Below are 16,993 nucleotides of genomic sequence, written 5' to 3'. Positions count from 1 at the left end.
TTAACAACAATTATAGTCCACGGGACGAGAGTAAGTTGCAGTGTGTAGCTTCTCCTTATATGAGTTTTATACTTTGATTTAGGACGCCCTTGCAAATATTTTTACCAACCCCACCAGAATTATTTTCTAATTTTTTTTTTGCTTATAGACAATTCAAACATGTTCCATAATCAAAACCTTTTCAATGTTTATTCTTTTTTTGCTCCATATATGACTAGTTTTGTTCAAGAAAAAACAGAGGAAATGAATGAAAAGAAGATGATGCAAGAAACAAACAAGGTACTGTAAAAAAAAAAAACTGGTTAATAATAATCTCCATCTTTCTTTAGCTAGATAAGCGATATTTCTTGGCTTTGATTGATTTGCACTAAACTTGGAGCATAAGAGCACACTGGTAGGGGAAGAAACTGTGGGGAAACTACTCCGAGATCCACTGTTCTCAAGTATCCAGCCTCTCCGATGATGTGAGCTATGTAAGTCTTATCTATGGATCCTTTAGATACGCGTAAATCAAAAATTACAGCAAGTTTTTTCTCTTGATCAATAAAGAAACTCAAAACTGAGATCTTAAGTTTAAAATCAATAAATTTTAAGAAGTGACTCCACGACACCGCATTGGGCTCAATCTTGGTTGTCACCCATATCTCCATCTTATATGTATTTTTCAATAATACCGCAAGTTGTTCCTCTCTAATAGAAGAGAGAGTCACGGCGTCATAGATAGAAACTTGAAATGGCATCGGAAGACGAGGTCCATTTCTCTCTCTTGTAAAATCAAAACATTGTAAAAAAACATCACGTGGTCTTACCCAATCCCCCCTTGTCTCTCTTCGAATAAAATAAGTATTTCCCTTAACCGACAAGCTGCATCCACAAATATTTCTATACCCAACGTCGGGAGTGATATCAAGGACCTTCCATAAATTAGACTTAAAATCGTAGATTTCGTAATTGTCGAATATCCTCAAGATTTTGTGGGTACGGTTGTTACCATATCCGAGATAATACCTATCTTGGAAATCGAAACTAATTCTAGGTTGAACCAACCCGGTTTGTCCCAAATACGGGTTCCAAACCAAGAGCCTGAAATTGATTTCTTTAGTTACCAATAACAATAAGCCATTGCAGTGTTTAACGTGATATATCCGTACTGGTAACCGTAGGCCATTGCAGTTATTAACTTCAAATATCCTCAATTCATTAAATTTATCTATTGGCTTTATAGATGGCCCTGCTAGTTCGACATCTTCATTTTGGATTCCATTGAAATCAAATCTCAACGAACAAACCTTAGATTTTTGCACCATGAACCCTAGAAACTGATGCTTTGTTTCTCCTCTACATACAATCCGATCTTTGGATAAACTGTTCCATCTTTTGCAAGTAGACCTCACTGCTCCTAGAGATGTTATTGGAACCCTCGACAAAATATCCTCTATCAAATCCTCTGGAAGATCGGACATCATCAACGTCATTTTCTCAAATGAAAATTAGGGTCACAACCTTAAGATGGACTGATCTGGGAAGCTTTAACACAAGTACAAGACCTTAGAGAACGACCTAATGTTTCAACTTTCAACAAGACAATGTCAAGTAATGTTTCCACGGAGACGAAGTCATATATATAGCATATAAGATTGTACAGATGCCTTTCATTGTTAGCTCTACTTTTTTTTTTTTTTTTTTTTTGAAAAAGTTTTTTTTCTTCCTTTTAGCTCTATTTTTTATCTTTATAATTGACTAATCATTTAAACGACAGATGTTAAATTAGCATAAGAATGTAAGATGAAATGATTAATAAGAATAGATTTTTATATTCTTTGTAAGTTTAGCTTTGCATTCTTTCAATAAGAGCAGATATTTCATTCCTTATTTTGTAAATTTCTAATATATACATTTTGTATTTAATTTATATGTGGAAGCTTTAATTAACACAAAATTAAATTATTATAAATAATAATCCATCTGTCCCAATAGGATTTTTTAGCCTTTTTTTGTTCCAATTTATAAGATTTTGTTTTTTCTCATATATCTATGAAAATGATCACGAGAAAGTGCTTTCATGGAGGCAAGAATTGTTGAAATTGGCTAATATCTCCGGCCAGTGTTCATCGAAATGGTGAAATTTCCTAACTCTGATGATTAAAAAATTGAATTTTTATTGTTAGATTTGATTTGACACGAAAGATTGAAATTTTATTTACATAAGTGCTAAAGTTCGATTTTTTTTTTTTTTTTCTTATGTCTCTGTAGGAACAATGACTCGATTCCCGAAGCTGGTGGACGCAACTGTTGACGGGATATCAGAACAGCTGATGATTTTTACAAGATTAAGCAATGGGAGGAAGATAGTGGGGATTGAGAGACACATGAAGAAACTTAACCAGTTAGTGGATTTGAATTCTAAGAAACCTGTGAGAGTGATATTGGCATTTGGGCAAGTGGAGTAAACGTGTAAACAATTTGAAACCCACTGTTACTTGGGAAACGTGAAAAGGGATTTTCAAGGGTCGCCACTTAGCGCATCTACACGACGAGTTTCTGGAAAAGATTGAAGGAGCATACTTGACGAGCAGAGGAAGTCTCAAGAGACAAAAGGTTCTGCTAGAGGATGTACAAATTCAACATTGGCACACTTTAGAGGTAACTTACTATACCATCTAGCAACTAATGAAATACCAGTCAACGGGGCTAGAAGAAGGAAAGTATGGTTCATGCAATTTCTCAACGCAGTTCTACTAACAAAAATTCAAAGCAATAGGACTTTTCTTATTTCCAATCTACATTCAGGCAAACTACATTCAGAACACCGAGATGCTCATTGCCAATCTAGAAACATCAAAACAAGGAATACAAGCAAGGAATACACATTGAAATCGAAGATGGAAGGCAAGGAAGAAGGCGTTAGAGTTGGAGCTAACAAGCACCCCGAGAGACAACCAATCGGGACTTCTGCTCAGAGCGACAAAGACTACAACGAGCCACTACCTGCTCCGTTTTTCGAGCCAGGTGATCTCTCTTCATGGTCTTTTTAGAGAGCCGGGATCGCTGAGTTCATTGTTACTTTCCTCTTTCTCTACATCACTGTGATGGGACTTAAAAGGTTGCCGAGTATGTGTGCCTCCGTTGGAATCCAAGGTATCGCTTGGGCTTTCGGTGGTATGATCTTTGCCTTGGTCTACTGCACTGCTGGTATCTTTGGTAAGCTACTCTGCTTCTTCTTCGCCAAAGATACACCTTTTTTTACTCTACTTAGGTTTCTGAAGACGATAAAGTTAGAATCTTTGGGAACGATTGAGATTAGTTTTAGCTTCTTTGCGTGAATTTGTTCCATATGTATCTGATTTAGGAGAGGCAAAGACGATACAATATTTGAGAAAATTTTGATATTAGTATTCTCTAAAGATACGCCTTTTTTTACTCTACTTAGGTTTCCGAGTGTTGGGGTTGAGAGAGAAGAAAAGAAAGTTTGAATCTTTGAGAATAATTGAGACTAATTTTAGCTTCTTTGCGTGATTTTGTTCTTTTTGTATCTGATTTAGGAGAGGCAAAGACGATAAAGCTACAATCTTTGAGAAAATTTTGATATTAGTCTTGACTCCTCTATGTGGGATTTGCAGTGTTATAATCTGAAATTTATGTTAATGTAACTCTCAGGTGGACACATCAACCCAGCGGTTACTTTTAGTCTGTTCTTAGCTCGGAAGCTGTCGCTCACTAGAGCTATGTACTACATAGTGATGCAGTGCTTGGGAGCAATCTGCGGTGCTGGTGTGGTTAAAGGGTTCCAGCCTAAGCAATACCAGGCTCTACGAGGAGGAGCCAACACTGTTGCTCATGGCTACACCAAGGGAAGTGGTCTTGGAGCTGAGATCATTGGCACATTCGTCCTTGTATACACAGTCTTCTCTGCAACTGACGCCAAGAGAAACGCCCGTGACTCTCATGTCCCCGTAAGTAACATGTCTATACTACTTGTTCATGTTACATATATAGCTGCTAAAAACAATTGAACAGAGTGAAGCTGACTTAAGTGTGTAAGAAAGACTGATTCTCATGGTTTCACTTTGAAATTTGTTACTTATTGGCTTGGGTTTTTTGTAAAACAATTGTGCAGATTCTTGCACCAGTCCCAATCGGGTTTGCGGTCGTCTTGGTTCACTTAGCAACCATCCCAATCACTGGAACAGGCATCAACCCAGCTAGAAGCCTTGGAGTTGCAATCATCTACAACAAAGACCATTCATGGGACGACCACGTGAGTCTCACACTAACTATAATACCAATCTCATTCCAAACTCCGTTTTGATAAAAAATTCTCTGACAATTTCGTTTTTGTTATGCCATCTTTAGTGGGTGTTCTGGGTTGGACCCTTCATTGGAGCTGCACTTGCTGCTCTTTACCATGTGGTTGTCATCAGAGCCATTCCCTTCAAGTCCAGAAGCTAAATCAAAACAAAAAGACATCAAGTCCTTTGTGTTAGTTTAAGCGGAAGTAGAAGTGTGAGAGTAACGAATGTGAATAGAGTGAAGAACAAAGAGAATAAGAATAGAATGTTATTCCATAAGTGTAACCAATACAATGTCGGCTTAAGCCCTTAAATATCAAGAGAAAACTAGGGCTACTCCCTTTACACTCGACAACTTGTTGATAGTGACATAAAGAGAGAGAACAAACTAATCCCAATGGTGAAAGCGACCCGTCTTGGTCTCCCAAGATGAGACCAACCTGTGACCTTATCCTCTAACGGCTACTAGGCGACTTCTAGATCTTTCTCTTGGGCTTTCTGGTGGACTGGCCTCGTCTCTTCTCCATATGTTAATAGAACTTGGCCTTATTGATCATTTGTACGGACGGCCGTACGGTCATGGCCTAGACCGGATAGGACATGGTCAATACTCTCCCTCAAGCTTAGCCAAATGCAATGGCTAAGCTTGGAACTCATGAAGCATCACCTCATTAAAAACCTTAACATAGAAAACCTTTTAGGATAAAACTATGTTGAGGGAAAAAGAGTGTGATGTCCATGTGTTAGAGAAGTTGATCATGGGCGAGTGAGGTCTACAAGTCCAAGTTTGCTATGAATGTGTTGGCAAACCTTTGGACATGCAGCCTTGGTGAAGATATCCGCCAATTGGTCTTCACTTCGGGTGTGACATGGAAGAGTGACGCCTTCCTCAATCTTTTCTCGAACTTTATGGCAGTCTACTTCAATATGCTTAGTTCTCTCGTGAAATACTGAGTTTGTGGCGATATGAATGGCAGTTTCATTGTCGCAATGCATGATGATTGGTTTCTTTGACTCGATGCCAAGGTCCTTGAGAAGACCCTTAAGCCATGTCAGCTCATTGGTTAGCTTCCTCATGGCTATATACTCGGCTTCGGCAATAGAACATGATACCACCTTTTGTTTCTTGGACTTCCATGTGACTAGGTTGCCTCCAATGAACGTACAGTACCCAGTAGTAGAACTTTTGTCCAATGTATCACCAGCATAGTCTGCATCACAATAGCCAACAATCTCGGTGTTGGATTTCATTCCCATCCAAATTCCTTGGCGCGGGCTTCCCTTGAGATAGCTTACGATCCGTTCCACCAAACTCCAATGATACTTTGTCGGTGCTTTCATGAATTGGCTCACCTGATTCACAGCATAACACAAGTCAGGTCATGTAATAGTAAGATAAATCAACTTAGCTACAAGGCGCCGATAGCGGGTCACATCGTCATATGGTGCGTCTAGTGGATCGAGCGGAGCACCCTCTGTTTCATTGTTCTGCCGTCTTTGATGCTCCCCCTTTTGCTTGGCCTGATAATCCTCTGGAAGGGGTGTCAGGGCCGGTTTCACACCAAGTTTGCCGGTTTCACTTAAGAGATCAAGAGCATACTTTCGTTGAGACAAAAATAAACCCTCCAGAGAGCGGTATATTTCAATACCAAGAAAATATTTGAGCTCACCCAGATCCTTAATATCAAAGGTAGAATGAAGAAAGGCTTTAGTGGTTTGAATACCATCCTTCTCATCACCGGTAAGGATAATGTCATCAACATAAATGAGGACAACCACAAGACCACCAATAGTACGACGAGTGAATAATGTGTGGTCAGCTTCGGAGCGCTTGAAACCATGGGTTTTAAGCGTCGAACTCAGCTTGTGGTACCAGGCCCGTGGAGACTGCTTCAAGCCATAGATGGCCTTGCGTGGAGCGACAATATCTTCTAAACCTGGTGGTGGATGCATGTAGACCTTTTCTTCCAGCTCCCCCTGAAGAAAGGCATTTTTAACGTCCATTTGCCAAAGATCCCATGACAGGTTGGTGGCCAGGGAAAGGACAACCCGAACAGTGTGAAGCTTGGAGACCGGTGCGAAGGTATCGGTGTAGTCGGCCCCATAAGTTTGAGTAAAGCCGCAGGCCACAAAGCGGGCCTTGTGTCATTCGATGTCGCCATTACTCAAAAACTTGATGGTAAAGACCCACCGAGAGCTAACGGCCCTTTTTCCTTGAGGTAGGTCCGCTTCGTCCTATGTATGGTTATGTATCATAGCACCGGTCTCATCTGCTACGACATCGAACCAAACTTGATGATCCTTGGCTTCATCATAGGACTGGGGAATGAACTGGCTGTCAATCTTGCCAAGAAAGGCCACATGGTCCGGTGGTAGCAGGGCAAGCGAACATACGGCTTGAATAGGGTGTGCAACCGCTTGATTATTGTAGTATACCCGTTTATTTTTCCAAGCAGACGGATGAGACCTGATACGTTCACTGCGCCTAGGCTGTGGAGGTTGAGCAGAGATTGTGGGATCATCGTGATGATCGGCCGCACTATCATCATCGGTGGCCGGTGGTACAGTGTCACCATCGTCGAATGATACGGATGTATTATCAAGAACCAGCGCAGATTGGGGTGTGGCCCTATCACTTCTCTCTGGTTGCGGTTGAACACTCGGTTTATGGTCTATGGCTACTTTTTGATGTGTCGGTGTAGTAATCCCGAGGTGATCAAGGAGAAAACGCAAGTTGGCGGCTCGGTCGAAGGTAGAGTGAGATAAGTCTTTCAAACTCTCCCAATCCTTTTTGTCATACCATCCTTGACCTTCCATGAACTTCACATCGCGAGAGACATACATACGGCCATGAACCGGATCATAACATTTGTAACCTTTCTGTGTGGTAGAGTAGCCAATGAACATACATTTTGTGCTCTTTGCATCAAACTTACTCCTTTGTTCGCCTGGAATGAAAACAAAACACACACACCCAAAAACACGTAAGTGATCGATATAGGGTTTAGTATTATTAAGTATTTCAAATGGAGATGATTCATGAAGGATCTTAGTTGGTGTTCGGTTGATTAAATAGCAGGCAGTCATCACCGCATCTCCCCAAAACCTCTTTGGGACATTCAAGTGAAACATCATTGATCTTGCAACCTCCATTAGGTGGCGATTCTTCCTCTCAGCTACCCCTTTTTGTTGAGGAGTATATGGACAACTAGTTTGTTGAAGAATGCCATGCTTCTCTAAGTGCTCTTTTAGTTTGTGACTTGTATACTCTCCCCCATTGTCTGATCTAAGCACCTTAATTTTAGCATTGAAGTGATTAGTAACATAATTGTGAAATTTAACAAATGCATCATAAACTCTATCTTTAGAGGGTAACAAGGTAAGCCATGTGTACTTAGATTTTTCATCAATGAAAGTCACAAAATACTTGTTATTGTCTCTAGATAAACATGGAGATGTCCACACATCAGAATGCACTAGATCAAAGCAATGCTCATAAATGGTATTAGATTTAGGAAAAATAGACTTGCAATGTTTTCCAAGAATAAAAGACTCACAACTAGAGTTATCAAAAGAAACACTAGGCAATATTAATTCAAAGGCACAAGAGTGTGGATGGCCTAGTCTAGCATGCCATACATCACTTGAAATACTACTAAGACTCGACATAAGGGAAAACGAATTAGAAAAACTCGGTGAAGTTTTCTCTAGGACATAGAGATCTCCTCTAGCATCTCCCTCTCCAAGAATCTTTCCAGTCTCAATATCCTGAAAATGTACACTATTAGGTCCAAAAATAGTATAACAATTTAAATCAGTAGTTGCTCTCTTAACTGATAAGAGATTAGATGTAAAAGTAGGCATGAAGAAAGCTTTTGAATTCTTATCAAATAGTTTCAAGTCTCCTACTCCTTTAACAGGTATACGATCACCATTAGCAATAATAACACTACCAGCAGCTGGTTTTATGTTGTTTATAAGACTTGGATTACTTATCATGTGATGAGAAGCCCCCGAGTCTACAACAAGAGATTTACTATGTTTTGAAGCAAAGAAGGTGGTACCAGAGTCCTTTAATGCGGTAATGGACTTGATGAGAGCCTCCAAGTCCGATTTCCTCACAAGGTCTCCATAGGATGCTGCCATGGCCGTGGTCATTGCACCTCCTTGGTTCGCTGCACCGGCACCTTGCCCGCTTGAGCCTTCTTGAGAGACATTAGCCTTGAACTTAGCTGGCTTGAGGTGAGGGTGAAGAATCCAACATTTGTCCTTCACATGTCCCCTTTTCTTGCAATGGTCACATACCACCACTTTCCTATCCTCATGCTTGTAGACGCCTTTGTTAGCGGCGACAAAGTCTTCCTTGCCGCTAAACAGACCTAGCGAACCTTGTTCCTTTTGAACTTGGGAACACACATCCTCCAAGGTAGGTAGCTTGTCGCCACGAAGAATATGCTTAATGAGGTCGTTAAACGCCGGATTGAGAGTAAGAAGGAGGCCAAAGACTTTGTCTTGCTCTTTTCTCTCATTGAGAATGGCCGGATCGATTGTGCTTGGTCTAAGCATCTCAAGCTCGGCCCATAGAGACCTAAACTTCCCAAAATGCTTTGTGAACTCTAAGTCTTCTTGATGGAGACCGTTAATCGCCTTCTTGACTTCAAACACTCGAGTCAAGTTGGTCACGTTTCCATATGCATTCGCTAGCGTCTCCCACAACTCCTTGGCCGTCTCGCAATACGAATAGGCTTCAAGGATTGGTGCGTCCAGCGAGTTTTGCAGAATGGCAAGCACGGTCTGATCTTCTTGGAACCACTTGACTTCCTTCTCTAGATCAGCCTCCTTGTCTTCTTCCTTTTCTTCTTTATCGTCTTCCTTAATAGCTTTCTTGGGAAGTTGGTCCGTTTCAACATGGATCCATAGTCCCCGGCCACTAAGTGCGGTTTTTGTGGTTCTCTTCCACAACAAATAATTTGCTCCTTTGAGCACCACTGTAGTAACAATTGGTTTGTTGTTATCCATTGTCACAGATGTGAGAATAAGAGAATAGAGCTAGTATAGAGAACGAGTATAGAGAACGATTACAGAGAACGAGTATAGAAAGAAAATAGAAGTAAATGGGAGTATGAAGAGAAGATTTAGAGAGTCACAGATCGAAAAACATGCTCTGATACTATGTTAGTTTAAGCGGAAGTAGAAGTGTGAGAGTAACGAATGTGAATAGAGTGAAGAACAAAGAGAATAAGAATAGAATGTTATTCCATAAGTGTAACCAATACAATGTCGGCTTAAGCCCTTAAATATCAAGAGAAAACTAGGGCTACTCCCTTTACACTCGACAACTTGTTGATAGTGACATAAAGAGAGAGAACAAACTAATCCCAATTGTGAAAGCGACCCGTTTTGGTTTCCCAAGATGAGACCAACCTGTGACCTTATCCTCTAACGGCTACTAGGCGCCTTCTAGATCTTTCTCTTGGGCTTTCTGGTGGACTGGCCTCGTCTATTCTCCATATGTTAATAGAACTCGGCCTTATTGATCATTTGTACGGACAGCCGTATGTTCATGGCCTAGACCGGATAGGACATGGTCAATACTTTGGTTTCTGGTCTTGTCCTCCTTAGTTGCTTTTATTGTTGACCTACATGTGTGAAATGTTTGTATATGTACTGTAATGTGCCGTCTTAATGCAATCTTTGTAAACAAAGGAATAAAATTCCCAAAAGCTGAATGCAAAGAACATGGATTTGGTATACAGTACAAGCCTACACACAAAAAATGAATAAGATTGTATATAAAAACAAAAAGAGCTAAAGAAAACATACTCACAACATAACCAGACGCAAAGAGGAAAAAATATATAACCAGAAAACATATTAACAAAACAACCAAAACAAACATTCTCATCTAACTTCCGCGCATAGCGCGGATCCAATGCTAGTTCTTATATATACTTGGATTTGAGACATTGTAAAGTACCTGGATTGATTATAACTAAACTTGGAGCATACGACAACGATGAGATCCACTATTCTCGAATCTCCAGTCTCTCCAATGATGAGAGCTTTGTTGTGTAATGATCCATTAACAAATCTTACAACATAGAAAACCACAGCCAGTTTCTTCTCAAGGAAAATCTTACTATAACGAGTAGTAGTAATCGTTAAGTTTATCCACAATACTTCATTATGGGTTACAGAGCAAAGGATGGTTCCTTTAGTAGATTTGATGTCTCTGTTCTCAGATGACATGAAAATTTAATTCTCTCTATCTGTTTTGTTTTTTTGCTTCTTAAACAGTAAAGACGGATCAATGTGGTTTAGACCTTGTAGTAGATTTGAGTTTGTATTTCAATCTTGAAAAGCTTCTGTCTCGCTGCGTCAGACTTCGATGATTGTCTTCTTTTATATCCAGATAAGAAAGGTAGCAAACTCAGGTAAGAAAGCTAATGAATACTTGAAAAGCTTCAGTCTCGCTGTGTTGAATGGTTTTAAAGGTATGATGTTGTATCTGCTTCTTTCTGCGTTTTCGGTTTCAGAATTTGTGAAAGATACTGCTCCTATCAATGTTATTTTGCTCGGTAGAATAAAAAGGTCTTGATTTACCTAGGGTTATGGTTATGTTTTAAGTCTTGTTTGAAGTCTTGCTTTGTTGTTGACATCGATAGTTTGTTATTTTGGTCAAGTTCTGATCCCAAAACGATTGATCAAGTTCTTTTAGCTTATTATTTTGGTTACTTTGTACATTGTGTCTTTAATCAGCAATGGAACAAGAATCTTAGCTTTAAGTTTTCTTATGCAGGTTTCTTTCTATTTTTTTCTCTTTGTAATTGACTAATCATTTAAACGACAGATGTTAAATTAGCATAAGAATGTAAGATGGAATGATTAATAAGAATAGATTTTTATATTCTTTGTAAGTTTAGCTTTGCATTCTTTCAATAAGAGCAGATATTTCATTCCTTATTTTGTAAATTTCTAGTATATACTTTTTGTATTTTATATGTGGAAGCTTTAATTAACACAAAATTAAATTATTATAAATAGTACTCCATCTGTCCCAAATTATAGGACTTTTTAGCCTTTTTTGTTCCAATTTATAAGATTTTGTTTCTTTCATATTTCTATGCATCATTTATGTTTAATTAGTATGTTAAAATTATGACTACTGGTTATTTTTTTTGAATATATATATATATATATATATATATATATATATATATATTATGTAAAAATAACAAAACATTTATGGTATCTTAAACATTGTGATTTTAGCTAAAAAAAAATAATAAAATTGGACAGAGGGAGTACTATAAATGTGACATGTGTGTGTGACTTCCCCTTAATTATGTAATTCTTATATATACTTGGATTTTGAGACATTGTAAAGTATCTGGATTGATTATAACTAAACTTGGAGCATACGACAACGAGCACACAAGTTCTTAAAGATACGGCCTGAAATCTACTATGAGATCCACTATTCTCGAATCTCCAGTCTCTCCAATGATGAGAGCTTTGTTGTGTAAGGATCCATTAACAAATCTTAAAACATAGAAAACCACAGCCAGTTTCTTCTCTTGGTCAAGTAAAAAATTCCCAAGGAAAATCTTACTATAACGAGTAGTAGTAATCGTTAATTAAGAAGTTTATCCACAATACTTCATTGTGGGTCCAATCTTAGTTGCCACCTCACCGGCCATATCTCTATCGGATAGAGTCTACCCCATGAGATAGAACCACATATTCAAAACTAGCATCTAGAAATAGCAGAGCTGCAGAGGGAGACGCAGTCCAAATATCACTGTTGGAGCAACATAAAAATATGTATCTCCCTTCAATTAATGATGACCAAAATTTCAATGTCCGTCCGATAATAATATAAAAACCCTCCAAAGGTTAGACTTAAAATAATAAATTTCGCAAATAATAGTCCAATATCCTCACGATTGCGTGGTTCCGGTTGTTATCGTATCCAAGATAATTTTCTGATACGTAGAAATTAGTTCTAGGTTGAATCAACCTAGCTCGTTTGTCCCAAATACGCTTCCAAATTAAACCACGACCATGGTGCATGCATGGACTACTTCATCTCCGTAATCTTCATCGTTTGCAAGTAGTTCTCGCTGCTCCTAAAATCTTATCGGGACTCTAGATAGTATCTCTTCTCCCAAATCCTCCGGAAGAAGATTGAACATCACCATTCATCCGTCTTCAAATGGGAAATTAGGGTTTTTGAAACTTTGAATTATCACGTCTTCCCCACACTTTTACGATTCATTCTACATATAGGCCCATAAATTTGGGCCCATAGCACTTACCATAAGGCCCATAACTCAAAATCTTCTTCATATCACACCCAGATTCTCCACTGCTCTCTCCTCTCTAGACAGAGAGTCTTTGGATTCTTCTAGAATTTTCTGATGCAGACATCGTCGATTTCACTCCTCCGTCACTCTTCTCCGTTCCTCCGTCGCACGGCGGTATTTCCCGGCGGATGTGGAGTTCGAGTCGGAATCGGAATCCGCCACAGCTTCTGTCCTCTTTCAGCGAGACGAGATAATCCTGATGTCTCGAGAAAACCCCAACCGAGCAAGAATTTGCTCAGAGCGAAACATATCGGTACTAAAAACTACTCCTCCTCTCTATCGCCGGTTCTCTCGCCGGAGCACAAACCTTCGCTCTTGGAGTCTCAAGCTATCGGTACCGTTGCAACAGCTCAAGCGAACTTTATGCGCGTCATTGTTCAAGATGTAGCTGGTTCTGTGAAGAGTGGTGATGATGATGATGATGATTCGTCTAAGACTGGTGTTGAGTTGCTTTGTGTTGTGAGAGCTGTGTTGAAGAAGATACGGAGGAGAGTCTTGGTTGGGGATAAGGTTCTTGTTGGATCTATTGATTGGGTTGATCGGAGAGGAATGATTGAGAATGTGTTTCACCGCCGCTCTGAGATTTTAGATCCACCGGTTGCGAACGTTGATCATTTACTGGTTCTGTTCTCTCTGGATCAACCGAAGCTGGAGCCGTTTACACTCACTAGGTTCTTGGTGGAAGCTGAATCTACTCGTATTCAACTCACACTTGCTTTGAACAAAACTGAACTCATCAGTGAAGAGGTAAAAGGAGGAATTAGAGATTGCATTTAGCTCACTACTTGTTTGCTTCAGGGGTTAAATAGAATCATGAACTTGTTGTTTACAGGAATTGGAATCTTGGAAGATAAGATTGAGTGGTTGGAACTATGAACCATTGTTTTGTAGTGTGGGAACTAAAGACGGACTTGATGAGATTGCGTTTATCCTGAGGAATCAGACCTCTGTGATTGTTGGACCTAGTGGTGTTGGGAAGTCAAGTTTAATCAACATATTGAGAAGTAACCATGGTGGTGGTGAAGTTGAAGATGAGACTTGGTTTGAGCCTGTAAGTTTCTTTTGTGTTATTTCATTCTCGAGGTTAACTTTTACTTTACCATGGTCTCATGTGTTGAGACTTTGTGATATTCAGATGTTAGGTAATAAGTGGTTTGATGATCAACGAGTAGGGGAAGTTTCTTCTAGAAGTGGTAGGGGTAAACATACAACACGGAACGTGTCGCTACTGCCGGTTTCTGAAGGTGGTTATCTCGCTGATACTCCTGGCTTTAACCAACCTAGTTTGCTGAAAGTAACGAAGCAGTCACTTGCACACTGTTTCCCTGAGGTTTGCACTTTGTACCCATTGGCTTGTTCCCATTTCGCTTATTGACCAACTGTGACGATGTGTTGTCTTGTGAACTGTTTCTTTAGATAAGGAACATGATTGAGGGTGGAAAATGTGGATTTAGAGATTGCTTGCATATTGGGGAACCAGGATGTGTTGTGAAAGGTGATTGGGAAAGGTATCCTTACTACTTACAACTGCTTGATGAGATCAGAATCAGGGAGGAGTTTCAGCTTAGGACTTTTGGAACCAAAAGGGAAGATGATGTTAGGTATTATTGGGATTCTCCTGAAACTTAAATTCTGAGATTGGTTATTTTCCCAAATGTCGTTTAACAAGGGAATCCATGACACAGGTACAAGGTGGGAGACATGGGTGTGAAACATGCTGAACCAAGGCTAGTACCCAAGAAGCATAGGAGAGAGTCAAGGAAAAAAACAAAACAGACAATGGTCAGTGAGCTGGATGAGTTCGAAGATGAAGATGATGACTTGGAATTAGAGAACGACCCAATCGTCCGAGCCATTGAGAATGAGAAACGACAATGAGAGAACTCATGCTTCCCACAAAGACTAAGTCAGAGAATGTACAGATCTCTTTTGTTCTCAGCACTTCTGTTCGTCTGATTTTATCAACTAACGAAGTAATCAAACAAGTAGATATTAATATTTCAGACATTTTTTTTGTTCAACTTTAAGAATTATTTGGATCATATGATTACTACTAAATACGAAACATGATAAATGATGTCATAACCATTAAGCGAAAATCTTCAAGAAAAAACTATCCGTTGTCTTACAAACCGATTCGAGCTAAAATAAAAAGGGAACAAAATCTCTTCAATGAGCACAAAGGACATAGAAATAAAACAAAGAAAGCTTAAGCTGCTGACTTCTTAGACTTGGCTGCCAACTGAGTCTCCGGCTACAATTATCGAAAACAATTACGTAATGAGAATCACTGTTATTAACACAAATCCTGACTACACAAATGAGATGAAATATTGTTACCTCTTTCTTGACAGGCTCTTCCTTCTCTGACAAAATCAACTCAATGTGGCATGGGTTGGACATGTAAGCTGCAACCAAGAAAGATACAATGAGTCATACAAGAAAAACCTAGAAGCTAACCATGCAAGTAATGTACAAAAATTCTAAACTTACGGTTGATTCTTCCGTGAGCACGGTAAGTCCTTCTCCTTTGCTTTGCGGCCTGGTTCACTTGGATGTGTGAGATGAAGAGGGCATCAACATCCAAACCTTTCACCTGAAAAACCAAAGTCAGATTATGCTCATAAGCAAAATGGCAACGATTCCTATACATTCATAGTTAAGAGATTGTTATCCTCACCTCAGCATTGCTCTCAGCGTTCTTGAGCAAATCAAGAACAAACTGAGCAGACTTGGCGGGCCAACGTCCTTGACCATTAGAATGCCTGTTCTTAGCTTGAGCAGTTCTCCCCACACCTCTGCAGAAACGTGTGAAGGGTATTGCTTGCTTGTGAGCTATCACATCCTCAAGGTACCTCTTGGCCTTGATCAATGGTAGCTTCCTGATGGCGTGCGCTGTTTCCCTAGTGTTCTGTTCCACACAATCCAGTACAAAACAAAAACACAATGAGCAACCAATCAACAAATTCAAGTCCAGTCTTATAAAATGTGGCATCATTTACTGAACCATTAGTCACTAAAAAATCTACATAGGTTCACCCAAGAACAATGCCCGTAATTTCCCTGATATATACGAGAGCTTCATTCACAGAAATAGGCAACAAAGCCCTGCTTTTTTAATCAGGTTTCAATACTAACTTACAACCCCCCCCCCCCCCCCAAAAAAAAAAACCCTAAAATTCAAAAGCTTAAAAATACGAAATGATAAAACTAATATCAATGTACCATCATGTACTGAACCTTAATAGTTATGAGAAAAATAAACACAGATTCACCCAATCACGATGACCAATTCAATTTCCCTGAAGTATACGTGAGATCTGTAAATTGCTACAGAACTCTGCTTTTTCTCGATCAGGTTAAACCCTAAAAACTACAATCTCCTACAACCCATAAATCTAAACCACATCGGAAAATGTAATAACGAGCTACACATACCTTGAAGTGAACCCTAAGATCGGATCCTCTAGCCTTGCATGCTGCCAAAATCAAAAACAAAATATAACCACTAAGCTCATTACACAAAATCGGATACAAAGCAGAACGAATTCGAGATAACGAAATGGTCACCAAAGGAACTTACACTTGGTCTGGTTGTCGGGTTCTTGCGAGTACTTCACCTGCGAAATTAGCAAAAGGCAAAATAAAGAAGATTAGACAAATGCGATTTTCTAGGTTAAATCTACGAGAGTAGAGAGAGATGGAGTGAGGTGCTTCAAGCAATTACCATGGCGGCTAATAGAAGAATCGGCGGCAGAAGAGTTGAGAGATTTGTTGAAGAGAGACTTTATATAGTGATAAAGATATAAAACCTGCGAAAACCTAGTTTTTCTATTCTAATGGGCTTATTTTTGTCCATTTTGTAATGGATTTTACGGGCTTTATACAATAGCCCATTAACACTATGAGTTGGGTATTTGGGTTGGCTATTCTTCTTCTCAGTTTTTTTTTTATATGTTCGTGGATCTGGATACAATTTACTAAAATATTCGATCGTTACTCTTTCTTGCCTTAATTTTTATTATATGTTGCTTACCTTTAATTTTGGTAGCTTATCTTATAAAAACTATATACGTATGTATGTTAAGACTTAAGACTTAAGAGTGTTCCATTTATGATGATAGTAACATTTTATTAATACCGTTAATTTAATTAAAGCCAATTATCAAGAATTTTTAATTTAAAAAAAAAAAAAAAAAAAAAAAAGAGATTATGGGAAAGAAAGGCTAGTTTCCAACAAACCAAAGAAAACGGTTAAAGTCCTCACCTCGCCCACAATTTGCTAGTATATGAGCCAAGCTTGTATATAAATTGTATTGTAACTTCGTTGTTTGTAAA

The 16,993-nt window shown here is 39.1% G+C and overlaps 4 protein-coding genes, 2 non-coding genes and 1 pseudogene across 8 annotated transcripts; 2 read left to right on the top strand and 5 right to left on the bottom strand.

The window, feature by feature from the left end:
• Nucleotides 1–152: 152 nt before the first annotated feature.
• Nucleotides 153–1,585, bottom strand: LOC104704702 (putative F-box protein At1g67450 pseudogene; annotated as a pseudogene). The gene has a single exon (XR_015562828.1). The product of XR_015562828.1 is annotated as a putative F-box protein At1g67450 pseudogene (transcript).
• Nucleotides 1,586–2,001: 416 nt separating this feature from the next.
• On the top strand, nt 2,002–4,639 carry LOC104701352 (aquaporin PIP1-1-like). 2 transcript variants are annotated; one of them, XM_087460252.1, is made up of 6 exons: nt 2,002–2,119; nt 2,254–2,643; nt 2,791–3,201; nt 3,658–3,953; nt 4,118–4,258; nt 4,354–4,639. In XM_087460252.1, exons 3-6 carry the CDS (start codon nt 3,090–3,092, stop codon nt 4,447–4,449), a joined length of 645 nt encoding a protein of 214 aa, XP_087316378.1. In that variant the 5' UTR covers nt 2,002–2,119; nt 2,254–2,643; nt 2,791–3,089; the 3' UTR covers nt 4,450–4,639. The 2 variants fall into 2 exon arrangements, with proteins under 2 accessions (XP_087316378.1, XP_087316379.1); XM_087460253.1 differs by having other exon boundaries at nt 2,011–2,119; nt 2,254–2,572; nt 3,104–3,201.
• Nucleotides 4,640–6,524: 1,885 nt separating this feature from the next.
• On the bottom strand, nt 6,525–8,855 carry LOC147941485 (uncharacterized). Its single transcript, XM_087458532.1, has 4 exons — nt 8,354–8,855; nt 8,199–8,248; nt 7,847–8,057; nt 6,525–7,237 (listed from the first exon to the last, which is right to left on the bottom strand). The coding sequence occupies exons 1-4, from the start codon at nt 8,853–8,855 to the stop codon at nt 6,525–6,527; spliced, it is 1,476 nt and encodes a 491-aa protein (XP_087314658.1).
• Nucleotides 8,856–11,539: 2,684 nt separating this feature from the next.
• Nucleotides 11,540–14,676, top strand: LOC104701351 (small ribosomal subunit biogenesis GTPase RsgA 1, mitochondrial-like). Its single transcript, XM_087458922.1, has 5 exons — nt 11,540–13,402; nt 13,488–13,706; nt 13,791–13,985; nt 14,072–14,256; nt 14,341–14,676. The coding sequence occupies exons 1-5, from the start codon at nt 12,710–12,712 to the stop codon at nt 14,531–14,533; spliced, it is 1,485 nt and encodes a 494-aa protein (XP_087315048.1). The 5' UTR covers nt 11,540–12,709; the 3' UTR covers nt 14,534–14,676.
• Nucleotides 14,677–14,722: 46 nt separating this feature from the next.
• On the bottom strand, nt 14,723–16,497 carry LOC104701350 (large ribosomal subunit protein uL22y). The gene is made up of 7 exons (XM_010417017.3): nt 16,383–16,497; nt 16,239–16,275; nt 16,094–16,134; nt 15,336–15,566; nt 15,149–15,251; nt 14,996–15,063; nt 14,723–14,909 (listed from the first exon to the last, which is right to left on the bottom strand). Exons 1-7 carry the CDS (start codon nt 16,383–16,385, stop codon nt 14,865–14,867), a joined length of 528 nt encoding a protein of 175 aa, XP_010415319.1. The 5' UTR covers nt 16,386–16,497; the 3' UTR covers nt 14,723–14,864.
• Nucleotides 15,640–15,773, bottom strand: LOC147941484 (small nucleolar RNA snoR74). Its single transcript, XR_015562969.1, has one exon. It is a non-coding gene; the product is annotated as a small nucleolar RNA snoR74 (small nucleolar RNA).
• LOC147941483 (small nucleolar RNA snoR74) lies at nt 15,873–16,005 on the bottom strand. Its single transcript, XR_015562957.1, has one exon. It is a non-coding gene; the product is annotated as a small nucleolar RNA snoR74 (small nucleolar RNA).
• Nucleotides 16,498–16,993: the final 496 nt, after the last annotated feature.

This window comes from Camelina sativa, chromosome 7 (genome assembly GCF_030686135.1).
Source record: "Camelina sativa cultivar CO46 ecotype springtype chromosome 7, ASM3068613v1".
Taxonomy (NCBI): Eukaryota; Viridiplantae; Streptophyta; class Magnoliopsida; order Brassicales; family Brassicaceae; genus Camelina; species Camelina sativa.
Note: the sequence above shows the minus strand (reverse complement) of the source record. Positions and strands in the feature narration are given on the sequence as shown.

Coding starts and splice junctions, on each gene's coding strand:
- LOC104701352 (XM_087460252.1), top strand. CDS start 3,090: ATGGGACTTAAAAGGTTGCCGAGTATGTGTGCCTCCGTTGGAATCCAA. Junction 3,202..3,657: donor CTGCACTGCTGGTATCTTTG/GTAAGCTACTCT, acceptor TGTAACTCTCAG/GTGGACACATCAACCCAGCG. Junction 3,954..4,117: donor CCCGTGACTCTCATGTCCCC/GTAAGTAACATG, acceptor ACAATTGTGCAG/ATTCTTGCACCAGTCCCAAT.
- LOC104701350 (XM_010417017.3), bottom strand. Junction 15,252..15,335: donor ACGCTGAGAGCAATGCTGAG/GTGAGGATAACA, acceptor TTGGTTTTTCAG/GTGAAAGGTTTGGATGTTGA. Junction 15,064..15,148: donor TGCTCACGGAAGAATCAACC/GTAAGTTTAGAA, acceptor TCTTGGTTGCAG/CTTACATGTCCAACCCATGC.
- LOC147941485 (XM_087458532.1), bottom strand. CDS start 8,855: ATGCTTAGACCAAGCACAATCGATCCGGCCATTCTCAATGAGAGAAAA. Junction 8,058..8,198: donor ATCGTATACCTGTTAAAGGA/GTAGGAGACTTG, acceptor GTACATTTTCAG/GATATTGAGACTGGAAAGAT. Junction 7,238..7,846: donor TTCTTTTGATAACTCTAGTT/GTGAGTCTTTTA, acceptor TTTTCATTCCAG/GCGAACAAAGGAGTAAGTTT.
- LOC104701351 (XM_087458922.1), top strand. CDS start 12,710: ATGCAGACATCGTCGATTTCACTCCTCCGTCACTCTTCTCCGTTCCTC. Junction 13,707..13,790: donor ATGAGACTTGGTTTGAGCCT/GTAAGTTTCTTT, acceptor TGTGATATTCAG/ATGTTAGGTAATAAGTGGTT. Junction 13,986..14,071: donor TTGCACACTGTTTCCCTGAG/GTTTGCACTTTG, acceptor CTGTTTCTTTAG/ATAAGGAACATGATTGAGGG.